At 47.5% G+C, this 12,652-nt stretch overlaps 1 protein-coding gene across 1 annotated transcript in view; it reads left to right on the top strand.

Moving 5' to 3' along the window:
• Positions 1 to 3,159: 3,159 nt before the first annotated feature.
• The window catches only part of Akap12 (A-kinase anchoring protein 12), an 86,564-nt gene continuing 77,071 nt past the window's right edge, over positions 3,160 to 12,652 (top strand). Inside the window, exon 1 of the mRNA XM_013352343.2 lies at positions 3,160 to 3,496. Within this exon, the coding sequence (XP_013207797.1) occupies positions 3,347 to 3,496 (150 nt within the window). The 5' untranslated portion in view covers positions 3,160 to 3,346. The remainder of the gene's footprint in view (positions 3,497 to 12,652) is intronic.

Raw genomic sequence — 12,652 nt, 5'->3', positions numbered from 1 at the left:
CCTGTCTCAGTCTCACAGTGCTTGGATTGTAGGGGTGTGCTACCTCACCTAGCTGTTTTGTGTTTTGCTTATTTTAATGAGTGGGGAGTGGCATGTGTGTGTGTGTGTTCCGGGGTGAGTGTGCAGGTGCCTTCCTCAGTTGCTCTTCAGGTTGCTCTCCAGGTGTTTCGGTTGGTTTCGTTTTGGTTTTGAGACAGGGTGGCACTATGTGACCCTAACCAGCCTGGAACTTCCCTGGAACCCTTTACAAAGTTCTGCCTGCCTCCGCCTCCCAGGTACTGGGATTAAAGACGTGCACCACAAAATCTCGGGGTTTTGAGGTTGTCCTTTTCTGACAGGAACTCTCGCTGACTTGTCTAGGTTGGCCAAGAGTCTTCGGAGATCCTCTTGATCACAGTCCTCCCTCACCCCCCCCCCCTGCTGAAACTGCAGTCACAAGCCCACCTCACTAGACTTTATATGCTGATGCTAAAATCCTAAACTCAGCCCCTCGTTGTGTTTGCACCATCTGACTGAGCCATCTCCCTCTCCCCTCAGTTTCACTTTGAAAAAATAAGAAAACTCACAGTTTTATAGCCTGGATACTAAGCATAAAATAGTAGCCTGTTCTGCACATGGGCACAGGCAATGTATTCCTCGGCACGGGGTCTGCACATGGCTAGCTGGAAATCTCTGGCCTTGAAATCTTTTCTGAACATTTCGAGGCTACTGATGTGAAAAGCTCTATCAAGAATTTCCCAAGAACTTGAACACCATAATCTTCAGAATGGGGGGAATGTTGATACCATTTGTAGCAAAGCAATCGGTGTGGATAATACCGCCTGCTGCGTTTTCAACTGTGTGGACTTCATTGTTCTCAAATAAGCCCCTCCCCCATTCTGGTGTGGAGATAGAACCCAAAGCAATTGATCCTGGGCTCTACCTGGGAACCACACCCAGATTCTCAAACTGCTTCAACTGCATTTTCAAGTTCCTACCATCCTGAGGAGGTCAAAACGTCTCTTTTCACTAACGTCCTTGAGAGAAAGGGGTTGAGTACTGAAAGCGGCTTGCGGGAGAAGAAAGTGTTTTGTGGTGATCGAGTGTGGGTTTGGAAGTCCCAATGTGCAGTGGGTGCCTTGCTCTTCCAGCTACCAACTGGGAAACCCTGGGTACACAAAGTTTGATTTCTTTAGTTAATTCCCTCCCCGTCCAAGTTTGATTTCTTTAGTTAATTCCCTCCCCGTCCTCTACCGGTAAAACGAGGACAATAGGATGTCTGCCGTCGGGTTGTTGTAAGGAGTGTATTGATGGTCTATGCAATGTCTTCTGAACAGTACCCATTACAAGGTGAGAATGCAGAGACACAGCTCATTGCTAGAGCGCTGGTCTCACAGGCCCAAGCCCTCCACTCCCCAACACTTTAAGCGGCGGGGGAGGGGCGATGCTAATATTCTCCAAACAGTCAAACTTTAAGTTAAAGCAGGGTGTGGTCTCTCAAGTCTGCACCGTCTTCTCGCCAAGAGACCTGGGCTAGATAGAGCGCTCACGGCTAGCCTGAACTATCCTGTGAAATTCTGTCTCAACAAACAAAATATCAGAACCCCAAACAAGTTGAGACAGGTGATATAGGCTTCCAAATAGCTACAAACTAGCAGCCTGAAAATCTTTTTAAAAGAATAAACTCCAGAGAAATTCTCCTTTGTGTATATCCACAAAAGTAAAATAATTGAGAAAACAAATTTTTAAATGATTTATTTTATGTGCACTGGTGTTTTGCCTGCATGTATGTCTGTTATGAAGGTGTCAGATCCCATGGGACTGGAATTACAAACAGTTGTGAACTGATATGGGCGTGCTGGGAATTGAACCTGGATCCTTTGGAAGAGCAGCCAGTGCTCTTAACCACTGAGCCATCTCTCCAGTCCCAGGAAAACAAATTCTATCTTGAAAAACTACTGAGTGATTCCCGATATGTTCTTGTATGACAACGAATAAGGAACCAAGTTAGCGTATCCGTTGACACTCAGCTCACCTGTACTGAACCTGGGATGAGCTATTATCTAGTACCTAGGCTCGGTGTTCTTGTTGTTTTTTACATCTTCCTTAATTCATTCGCCAACAGAGTCTCAAGCTGGGCTGGAATTCACTATTCAACCCAGGAGGGGGCCTGAGGCTCAAGGTGAGCTCTTGCCTCTGTCACTCAGGTTTCAGGATTATAAGTGTGAGCAGAACTCTTGGCTCACCTAAGATTGTTTTATCGTCTCCTCTCCAGCACCCTCGTGCTTAGAGCGGGGTAATCCAACGAAATTTCAATTAAAGTCAAAGACTTATTGGCTGCGACATACATAGAATGATTATTTAATCAAGGGGCAGAAGAAAACAGACAAGCCCCTTGGCTAGTGTTCGGAATCTTCATGATTGGAGGATACCAATGGTGACTGAACAGACCTAAGCCAACGTGGTGTTTCGGCGTCAGCAGAGGAAAGTGGCCTGGATGTGTAACCTTCAGCATCGGACCTCAAAGGACAGGCACATTTCCAGTAACAGCTTCATTTCCCCGCTTTCCCTGGGGAAAGAGGGCGGTGAGCTCTGTTGATGGCATCAGCTGACATCACTGGCTGGGACCACGGGGACGCTGGGCCCACCTCAGCAGTGGCCTGACTGCATCAACCTCTGGGTTTCCCAGCTCCTGCCACGTGAGCCGACCTAATATGGCCAGGCTCGGGAGCAGCCTAGGAGCGCTTCCTTTCTCCTGCTAAAGGAGAGAAGGCTGGAACAAATGCCTCAAGTCAAACACAATCTGAAGAAAAACAAATGGGGATTTGGGTTCGCGCCTGGCCAGATGCAAATCCCAGGGCTGCAGAAACTCCAACCTTTGGGTATCAATCATAGAATTAAAAAACAAAGCTTTTGCTGCCTCCCCCTTCTGTCTTGCTGTCCCTGAATATTCTTCAGCCCCGGGACAGATCCCAAAGCTCTAGTCTCCTTTAGGGACCTGAGGAGCTCTGGGGGGTGGGGTGGGCTGCTGGGAACCTGGTGGCAGAGCCTCTTGTCCTAGCAGCCTAGGGGGAGATGCTGCAAGGCGTGTCTGGGCTGTGCTCATGTGATGAAGGGAGGGAAAAACAAGGAGGGGGGAGGAGGCTACGAGGTGGCCTTTTTTTTTTTTTTTCTTTTAAGGAGTTTGCCACGAGCGCGTCCCCTTCATTCGCAGTCCGGGCGCGTTCTCAGCAGGATCGCGGAGAGCCGGTGCTCCTCACCCCTAGTCCCCGTGGTCCTGGGAGCACGTCCCCTTCCCCTAGCCCCTCGGCGTCTCCGCGGTCCCTGGAAGGCCGCTAGCCAGCGGGTATAGAAGAGCCATTGAGCCATGGGCGCAGGCAGTTCCACCGAGCAGCGGAGTCCCGAGCAGCCGGCGGGGAGCGACACGCCGAGTGAGCTGGAGCTCAGTGGCCACGGGCCCGCAGCGGAAGCACCAGGAGCAGCTGAAGAACCTGCCGAGGCGGACCCCGCCACCAAGGTATGCTGCGGCCACCTGCCTGGGTGGGGCGGGATGGAGATGGGGCGTCTTGGCGGTTTCCGCCTGCCACAACTTCCCGCCGGTGCAGACCGGCTGCAAACTCGAGAGCAGCCCTTTGCAGGCTCTCGGGGTCTGTCGCACCGGGGCGGGGCTGGCATCTTTGTCGTGGGTCCCTAAGGGAGGCGACCCAGCCCTTCCGCAGCCATCAAATCTGCCCCTGCCCGCCGCTCTACAGCCTTCCCTCTCTTCCGGTGGGCTGGCAGCCTGGGGGGGATGGCCGGTGGGGCATCCATAAGAACTGACCATGGCCAGGCATTTGAAGCTACTCACACACCCCCAGGTACATGGTCCCAGAGAGGGAAAGTCGGAACGTGCTTTAGAGCGTTGCTAACCTGGGTCCTAGGTTCCCCACCCAGTATTGGCCTTGACACCAGCTTCCACCCGGGCCACCGGATTTGGTACCCAGAGTCCTGCGGCAGCGCCTGGGACACCGCCTAGCTGATGCAGAGAGCCTGGCGTGTAGCTCTGTTCCAGACAGAGAGAACCCGAGCAGAAGCACCAATGGAGGGCTAGGCAAAGCTCCTGGCATCCTGTCTCCCTTTCTCACAGTTTGCTGCCTGTGGACTCAGTCGGATAAACAAATACTGGAGTTAGAAGTTTGCCACCGATGTAGGCAAAGGCTTAAGCGAGCGTTCCTTACACTCTTTCTGTCGAGTCTACTGAAAATCTCTAGAAATACTGCTTTTACAGGCCTGCTTGGTTCGAGGTCGGATATTTCATCTGGTACAACACAGCCTCTACCTTTGTGTCTTTTCTCATTATAGTGTTTTCTTTAGTTGTTATTCTTTTGTTGTTGTTCGGGGTTGTTAATTAATTTGCTTATTTGTTTTTTGAGACAGAGTCTCCCTCTAGGCAGGCTGGCTTGGAACTCACGAACTGGCCCAACTAGTGGCAATCCTCCTGCCTCAGCCTCTCAAATGACTTCGCAGCCACGCCCAGCTGGCGACACGGCATTTTAGCTGTTTTCCAGCCCGTGTTTGTGAGCAAGACTTCACATAGGTGGATTTATGCTCTTCCTACAAAAACATGTGAACAACCAAACAACTTGAAGAAAAATCAACCAATGGCTGAATTTGGGGATAGGGAGCAGAGAGGACCGTTAGGAATGTCTCTGGAAATGTAAACATCTTTCTGTGTAGAACAAAAACCATTGAGGTCCAGGTAAATCTCACAGAAGTCGGACCTGTCCCCTTGACCTCTTTAGTTGTCCTGTTACTGTATAGGCTGACGGTGCCTCTTAACAGTTTCTACCTCCACTTTTTTAACTAATTGCTACTTGTAAAATCCAGCGTCCTCACTGCTGCAGATGCTTAGGTTTCCTAACCTCACCTCACCTTCTGTGGTACAGCCTCCATCCTTTGGATGCCTCAGTTACATTTGAATACTGTGTAACAATCTTTTTTTTTTTCTTTTTACTTCTTTCTTTCTTTTTTTTTCTTTTGAGACAGGGTTTTTCTGTAGCTTTTGGAGCCTGTCGTGGAACGAACTCATGTAGACCAGAAAGAGTGTAGGTGTGTGCGTGATCTGTGTGTGTAGGGGAGGGGTAAATGTGCCCTGGTGCTCACGTGTGAAGGTCAGACAGCAGCTGTGTGGAGCTGGTTCTCTCCTACCTTCACGGGAGCCATGGCCTTGAACTCCTGTCGCCAGCTCAGGCAGCAAGCACCTCTACCTGCTGAGCCATCTCACAGCCCCACCCCACATTTTGATGACCGCTGCTGGCTGCTGTCAGCGTAGTTCCGGTTTGGAATACAGCAATTATAAGGTATAACTGCCAAAAATTTGTAGTCAGGAGGCATTCCTTACCTCTGTTTTTACAGGACTTGAAGTAGTATTATCTGTTTACACTGAAATATGGACCATATCCCCTTCCCAATAAATTACATTTGTTTACTTAAAAAAATCCATTCCTTTCTTTTCCACCTTCCATATCCCCCCCCAACCTGTATCTCCTTTCTCCATCCTAGGCAACCGCCATCTTGAAACATTCAATCTCTTTCATAAGATGACTTAAGTGACATCCACAGCCACAGCATTCTTAATGCTTTGGCCAGTTTCCCAGTTATCAATTTGGAGATGGATCGATACACTTGCATGTGCTTGTTGGAATATATGTATGTGTTCCTTCATTTCATCCCACGGATCACTCAGGTTTTCTTGACCTAAGACTTTTCAATAGGACCTCAGAATTAAGAATGATTTGGCACCCCCAAATTCTACCCTTGCTCTCTATCTTAAGCCCCAGTCCCTGACTTCCAAGGTGGAGAGGTCCCATCTGTCACTCTTGGCTCCTTAGCCCTTTGGTACCTTCCCGGCCGAGTCTACATTTGTGGATTTAGGGGCTTTGAAACTAATAGCTTGGCTGGTCTGCATGCTCCACAAGGTAAGAGCCTCTCTGGTTTTGCTGACAAACTGCCCCCTGTGTGAGGCATGGTTCCTGGCATGGTGAGTTGGGACTTAGAATTGATGGAGAGAAGTGATGCTATTGGCCCTTGGGTTTTCGTTGGCAAATACCAGCTGTCTTTCTCCTGCTTCACCTTTAACCTCCTTTTGATGTATTAGATTTATTTATCAGAAAGTGACTGAGTCTGGCCTATTTCATAATTAGTAGATGGAGGAGACGATTGAGGGAGAAACTCAGAGACGAAGATTTGTTTTGTTCTTTGGAAGTAGTGGCTTGGCTGGGTGTGGAAGCCCACAGTTGCAGTCCTAGCACGGAAGGCCGAGGTAGGGGGACTGCCGGGGACTGCCTTTGAAGCCAGTCAGGGCTACGTGAAACTTTGCTTGTTTTTTGTTTTGTTTTTTGCTTTTATTTATTTATTTATTTATTTTGCTCAGATGACACATACACTGAGTTACTTATGGGTTACATCATGACTATATAATCTTGATGGATGTATAGACATTTGGGGGAGGTTTACTAGATAGTATACGGTTTTCCCCTTTTTGGGTAGAATGATCTTTTTTTTCCTTTTTATGTAATTAACCGTTAAAGATTATAATCAGTTTTTTTTTTTCTGTATGCAATGTCAAACATTTATATCATACATGCTACACATTTAGTAAATCAGTTGGTTTGGGGTTTTTGTTTTGTTTCTTAGACAAGGAGTCCTTCTGTAGCCCAGGCTGTCCTGGAAACTCACGGTGCATCCCAGGCTGGCCTTGAACTTGATCCTCCTGCCTCAGCCTCCAGCTCCTGAAATTACAACTGGGAGCCACCACTCTATTCAGCTCCCCTTTTTTTTCTGTTAATATATTTTTTAAAATCTTAGGTCAACATATAAAGAAGTGGGTTTCCTCACGGCATCTGTGTAAAGTCCGTATTTTATTATTTATTGGATGCTGGAAAGGGAACCCAGAGCGTGTACGCTAACACAGTGCCCATGCCCTTTTCTGGTGACTTCAGTTAGCAATTATTCCCCCAGAGTCCCCAAAGACAGCTTCCTAATTGAATTCTGCCACGTGCCCACGTAGAGGGCTAAACTTGTTTGTTTGTATGCTTTTTAAAACTTTATTTATTTATTTGTTTGTTTGAGACATTGTTTTTCTGTAGCGCTTGGAGCCTGTCCTGGAACTAGCTCTTGTAGACCAGGCTGGCCTCGAATTCACAGAGATCCGTCTGGCTCTGCCTCCCGAGTGCTGGGATTAAAGGCCTGTGCCACCACCGCCCTGCATTTGTATGCTTTTTGAGACAGGGTTTCTCTGTATAGCCCTGGCTGACATGGATCTGGCTTTGTACGCCAGGTTGGCCTTGAGCTCAGAGACCTGCCAGCCTCAGTCCTGTGTACCACCACCCAGCATCTTTGTTTTTAAAGAAATGATTACATATTGTGTGTGTGTGTGCTTGTGCCTGCACGTGCCGTGGAGGCCAGAGTGAGCTTCAGATTCTTTGGAGCAGGAGTTCCAGGCTGTTGTGTGCTCCCTGGTGTGGGTGCTGGGATCCCTCTGGTCCTCTGACAATAAGTGTGCTTAGCCATTGAGCCATCTCTAGCTTCTGGGAGTTAAACAATATCTTCTTCCTCTTTCTCTTGTTTTGGGGCTTGCCAAGCAAGCTCACAACCTCAGGCCAATAGAGTTAAACCTTTGATTGCTCAAGTTTAACATTTCAATGCCCTGTGTTTTGGTTTTATCTCGACACACTTTGGTAAAATGCAGGGAGTCCCGTGGTCAGGCTTCAGTCTTCATATGCAAATCCTAGGGGGAAATGGCCTGGTCAGTTATTTGCCGGCTTTAAGACTTTGTGGCTACTCTTGGGGACGGTGAGGTTGGCTTCTCACACCCTCCACTGCGTGTTTATAAACTCGGTGCTCTGCAAGCTTATATTCATTCAGTTGCTGTCGGACAAGTGACTAACGACCATTGCCCTGGTCGATCTCGATTTCTGGAGCCAAATTGAAGGTCAAATTTGGCACTCAGAATGCCTCTGAAGTAACCTTTGCTTTTAATCTTTGTTTTTAAATAAATGATTACGTGTGTGTGTGTGTGTGTGTGTGATAGTCCAAGCTGACTCCAAACTCACTATGTAGAAGATGCTATCCTTAAACCTCAGATTCTTCCTCTACTGAGGAAGGTGGAGTTTCTGCGTGTGTTACCTATATTCCAGCAGATTTTCCCCATGACAAGAGGGGGCTGTTCTCTTGCTATCTCAGAGACCAAACCCAGCAAGCATGCACCTTTGTCATCACAGCCCTTGAGAGACTGAGGTAGGAGCATAGTAAGTTCAAGACCAGCCTGGGCTAGATAGTGAGTTCCAGGCTAACCTGGGATACAGAGTAAAAAGGCCTCAAAACTTAAACAAACAAAAACAGCTGAACATTGGTGATGGAGGAGTGAGTAAGGTTTCAAGTCATTTAGGATTGCCAGGAGGTGAAAGAATACGGCTACATAGTTTGAGGTCAGCCTGGGCTATTGGTAAGTGTACTTGCCGCCCGATTGCGAGAACCAGTGTGTGAGTCCCCAGCACCCACATTAAAAGCTTGGTTTTGTAGCCTGTCATCCCAGTACCAGGTCACTGTTGCCCGCTTAGTCTGACAGCTGGGAGCTCCAGGCTTAGAGCGACCCTGTCTCAAGGGAATAAAGCAGAAAGTAACTGAACTGGACACCTGTTGTTCTCCTCTGACCTCTGCAGAGCCTCTACTGGGCACGAGCACACACACCTTTTAAACAGACAAATGTATAATATATTTAGTTTAAGATCTCTATTAACCTTTCTGGGTATGCATGATACAAGCTTCTTCCCCTTGCCTAGGCTGGTCTCATATCCCGGGGCTGATGTGCCTCTTGTCCTCAGCTCCTAGTAACTGGGGGTATAGGCATACCGGATTGAGTTCCGCTTTAGTGGGCTTCTGTGCTTCTAGATCAGAAACCTTTTCTAAAGAATGACTGTCCAGATGAGCTGGGTTGAGACTGATGTCATAGGAGAAAAACGACTGAGGAAAACAGACACAGAACCAAAAGTTACACATCTTGTAAAGCTTAATGAAGAGGGGACTCTATACAGCTAAAACTGTCCTGTTCAGTTGGATTTTATTTATTTAGTTATTTTTTTTTTTTTTTTTTTTTTGTTTTTTCGAGACAGGGTTTCTCTGTGGTTTTTGGAGCCTGTCCTGGAACTAGCTCTGTAGACCAGGCTGGTCTCGAACTCACAGAGATCTGCCTGCCTCTGCCTCCCGAGTGCTGGGATTAAAGGCGTGCGCCACCACCGCCCGGCTATTTATTTAGTTATTTATTTTTTAAGACAGGGTCTCAATGTAACCCAGGCTCACACCAGGCACTCCTCTTGCCCCAGCCTCTTGAGGGCTAGGATGGCTGTAGACACGCATCACACAGAGCTGGGGTTGCCTGTTATCTATCTGCTTATCTTTTGATACCTTGCAGGTCAGATAAACAATTTGGTTTCAGCTTGGTGGCCGGGAACTTAGCAGGAGGCACCCCACTTTGCCCAGATCCTTTGGGCCCAGTGGAGGAGCTCCTTCAAAACCCCTGCTTCCTGTGAAATTTAGGGCAATCAACACATAGAAATAGTATCCATGCGTTGAGGCCTGGATGGTAGCTGAGAACCATAGCCTGTTCTTAGCAGGTGGGAAGCCCTGAGTTTCATTCCCGCCCCCACACCACACAAGCACAAAGGTGTTTTTGTTTTCAACCCAATGAAGCTGCCTGTTTTCATTGTCTTCTGTAAGTTTTCAAATATATTCAAGGTTTAGGGAACAGAACACCTGTGGAAGAAAAGGATCACGGGAGGTTATGCTCATCACTAACCTGTGTAGTTAGTTCTGTGTGGGCTGTCCTTTGTGTACTTTGGAACTGGAGTATATGACATTCAGCATTTTGAGAAAACAGTTAAGACCTCCATCTGTTGAAATCCTGAACCCAACTTTCAGCTCTCTTAACCAAAACATTTAAAAATATGACAGCAGCAGCCAGGCGCGATGGCGTGCCATTTAATCCCAGCACTGGGAGACAGAGGCAGGCCAGGCCTTCTGTGAGTTCTGGGGCTAGTCAGGGCTACACAGTGAGACCCTGTCTCAGAAAAAGAAACAAAGTAGAAACACTACAGAGCAAGGTAGGCAAGGAGGAGGGTATGTAATGTATTGTCTGTGTTAGCACATGAGCATACAGTACCGTGGCCAGGGTGTGCGGGTCTGAGTCAGTTCTCTAGTTCTCCCACGTCCGAGAGCGTGAACTCAAGTCCTCAGGCTTAGCAGCAGGTGCTGTTATTCAATGACTGGTCTTGCTGGTAGAGCTACTATAACATTAGTTTAAGAAACAAAACAAAACCTGTGGGCGGTGGTGGCACACGTCTTTAATCCCAGCACTCAGGAGGCAGAGGCAGGCGGATCTCTGTGAGTTCGAGGCCAACCTGGTCTACAGAATGAATTCCAAGACAGCCAGGACTGTTACAGAAAGAAACTCTGTCTTGAAAAAGCAAAACTAAAACGAAAAAAGTGGGGAGGATTCATTTTTATTTCATAGGTGTGTTTGCCTGAAAATATGCTATGCTTACCACATGTGTGCCTGGTACCCGTGGAGGCCAGAAGAGGGCATCAGATCGTGGAGAACTGGAGTTACAGGTGCTTGTGAGCCACCATGGGAGTGTTGGGAACCGAACCCCGGTCCTGTGGAAGGGCAGCTCGTAAGTGCTGAGCCACCTTTCCTGCCCTTTGTCCTTCTGTGATCGATTCTTTGACTCACTGGTTGCATCCTGGGCCTTGGTGCTAGGGGAGGAAAGGATGTGGGTTTGTGATAACTCTTGTTTTGTATTATCAGGGCTTTTCTTTTTCTTTGATTTGGAGATAGGATTTTATCTCAAAGGCCAGATACTCCTCCCTTGAAATCACCATGCAGCCAAGTCTTGCCCTTGGGTTCCTGAGCCTTCTTTCTCTACCTCCCAAGTGCTGGGATGGTAGGCGTGTGTGCGTGTGTGCGTGCGTGCGTGTGTGTGTGTGTGTGTGTGTGTGTGTGTGTGTGTGTGTGTCAAGGCTTAGGTGAAAACCCAGACTCATTAAGGTTGGAGCTTGTGTGGGTGGAAAGGAAGGTGTCAGATTTCTTCCCTCTCAAGTATCTGGAGAAGAAAATAAAGGAAAAAGGAAATTATCCTCCTACGTAGTATGCTGTGGGTGAAGGCACCCCTCCAGGAGCCATGGTGGGTGGAGGCTGGTGCCCACAAGCCGTGTCAGGAGTGTGTGTCCAAACTGTCTGGTGGAGGTTTAGAGGTAGAGGACACTTGCTTACCACACACAAGGTCCTAGGGGGTTATTTATTTATTCTACTTTATTTTGAGACAGGTCTTTGCTATTTAGCTCTGGCTGGCCTTGAGCTTGCCTCAACCTCCCAAGACCTGGTTTACAGATGAGTGCTGCAGATCGAGCCTAGTCCTCTGTGCCCACCCCACCACATGCATGCGCGTGCCAGCACAGACTCCACCCTTGAGTTAGGCTCCCATCTCATTTAGATCTTTTTTTAAACATTTATTTATTTATTTATTTATTTATTTATTATTTATTTATTATGTGTACAATGTTCTGCCTGTATTTATGCCTGCAGGCCAGAAAAGGACACCGATCTCATTACAGATGGCTGTGAGCAACCATGAGGTTGCTGGGAATTGAATTCAGGACCCCTGGAAGAGCAGCCAGTGCTCTTAACCGCTGAGCCATCTCTCCAGCCCTCCCATTTAGATCTTAATCCATCAAAAAAAGTTTAGTTTTATGTCTAAAAGGAAAACTCTGATTTTATTGTCCATATATGTTTTTTATTACTCTGGTGCCATGGGTCACACAATCTCTCTTGTTGAATCTGTTTCTACATATGCATATGTCTGTTTCAATTAAAAAATTCAGACAACTTCCCTCTGTATTTGAATACTAAATTAAAAACATCTGGTTAATTATAACACCAACCATATGGGTTTAAAGGGTGGTGGTGCAGGCCTTTAAACCCAGCACCAGCGAGGCAGAAGTAGATGGATCTCTGTGAGTTGGAGGCCAGCCTGGTCTACAGAGTGAGTTCCAGGACAGCCTGGGCTGTTAATGCAGAGAAACCCTGTCTCAAAAAAAAATGGGAATTTTTTTTTCTATTTCATATCTCACATCCTTGCTTCTCACGACTGAGGTGAGTGGTGAGTTTGTGCCCACTTGAATATAAAAAAAAAAAGCAGAAATTGGGCATTGTTTTCTAAACATCTTCTTAGCATGTGATAAGCATTTGATAAATATGATCCAGGCATGATTGCACATACCTGTAGGCTTAGCGTTTGAGAGGCTGATGCCAAAGGAGGGAGCGACTGAGGCTAGCCTTGGATACACAGAGAGACCCTGTTTCTAAGGGAAAAGGAATTGTGTCCATATTTTCTGAGCTTGGGGATAAAGCGCAGTGATGACAGTTTTTCTGGGTTGGATCTCCAGTGTAGAAAACAGAGATCCACCCGCCTCTGCCTCCCGAGTGCTGGGAATAAAGGTGTGCACCACCCCTGCCTGACCAAGCAAATAATTCTTAAGCACGTAGTGTTCAGAAGGTACCGGGTTAGATGCTGTGAGTGAAAGGAAGGCACACAGCATTGGAGGCAGCACTGCAGGGTGGGGCTGGAAAGGAGGGACC

The sequence above is a fragment of the Microtus ochrogaster genome, linkage group LG9 (genome assembly GCF_000317375.1).
Source record: "Microtus ochrogaster isolate Prairie Vole_2 linkage group LG9, MicOch1.0, whole genome shotgun sequence".
Taxonomy (NCBI): domain Eukaryota; kingdom Metazoa; phylum Chordata; class Mammalia; order Rodentia; family Cricetidae; genus Microtus; species Microtus ochrogaster.
Note: the sequence above shows the minus strand (reverse complement) of the source record. Positions and strands in the feature narration are given on the sequence as shown.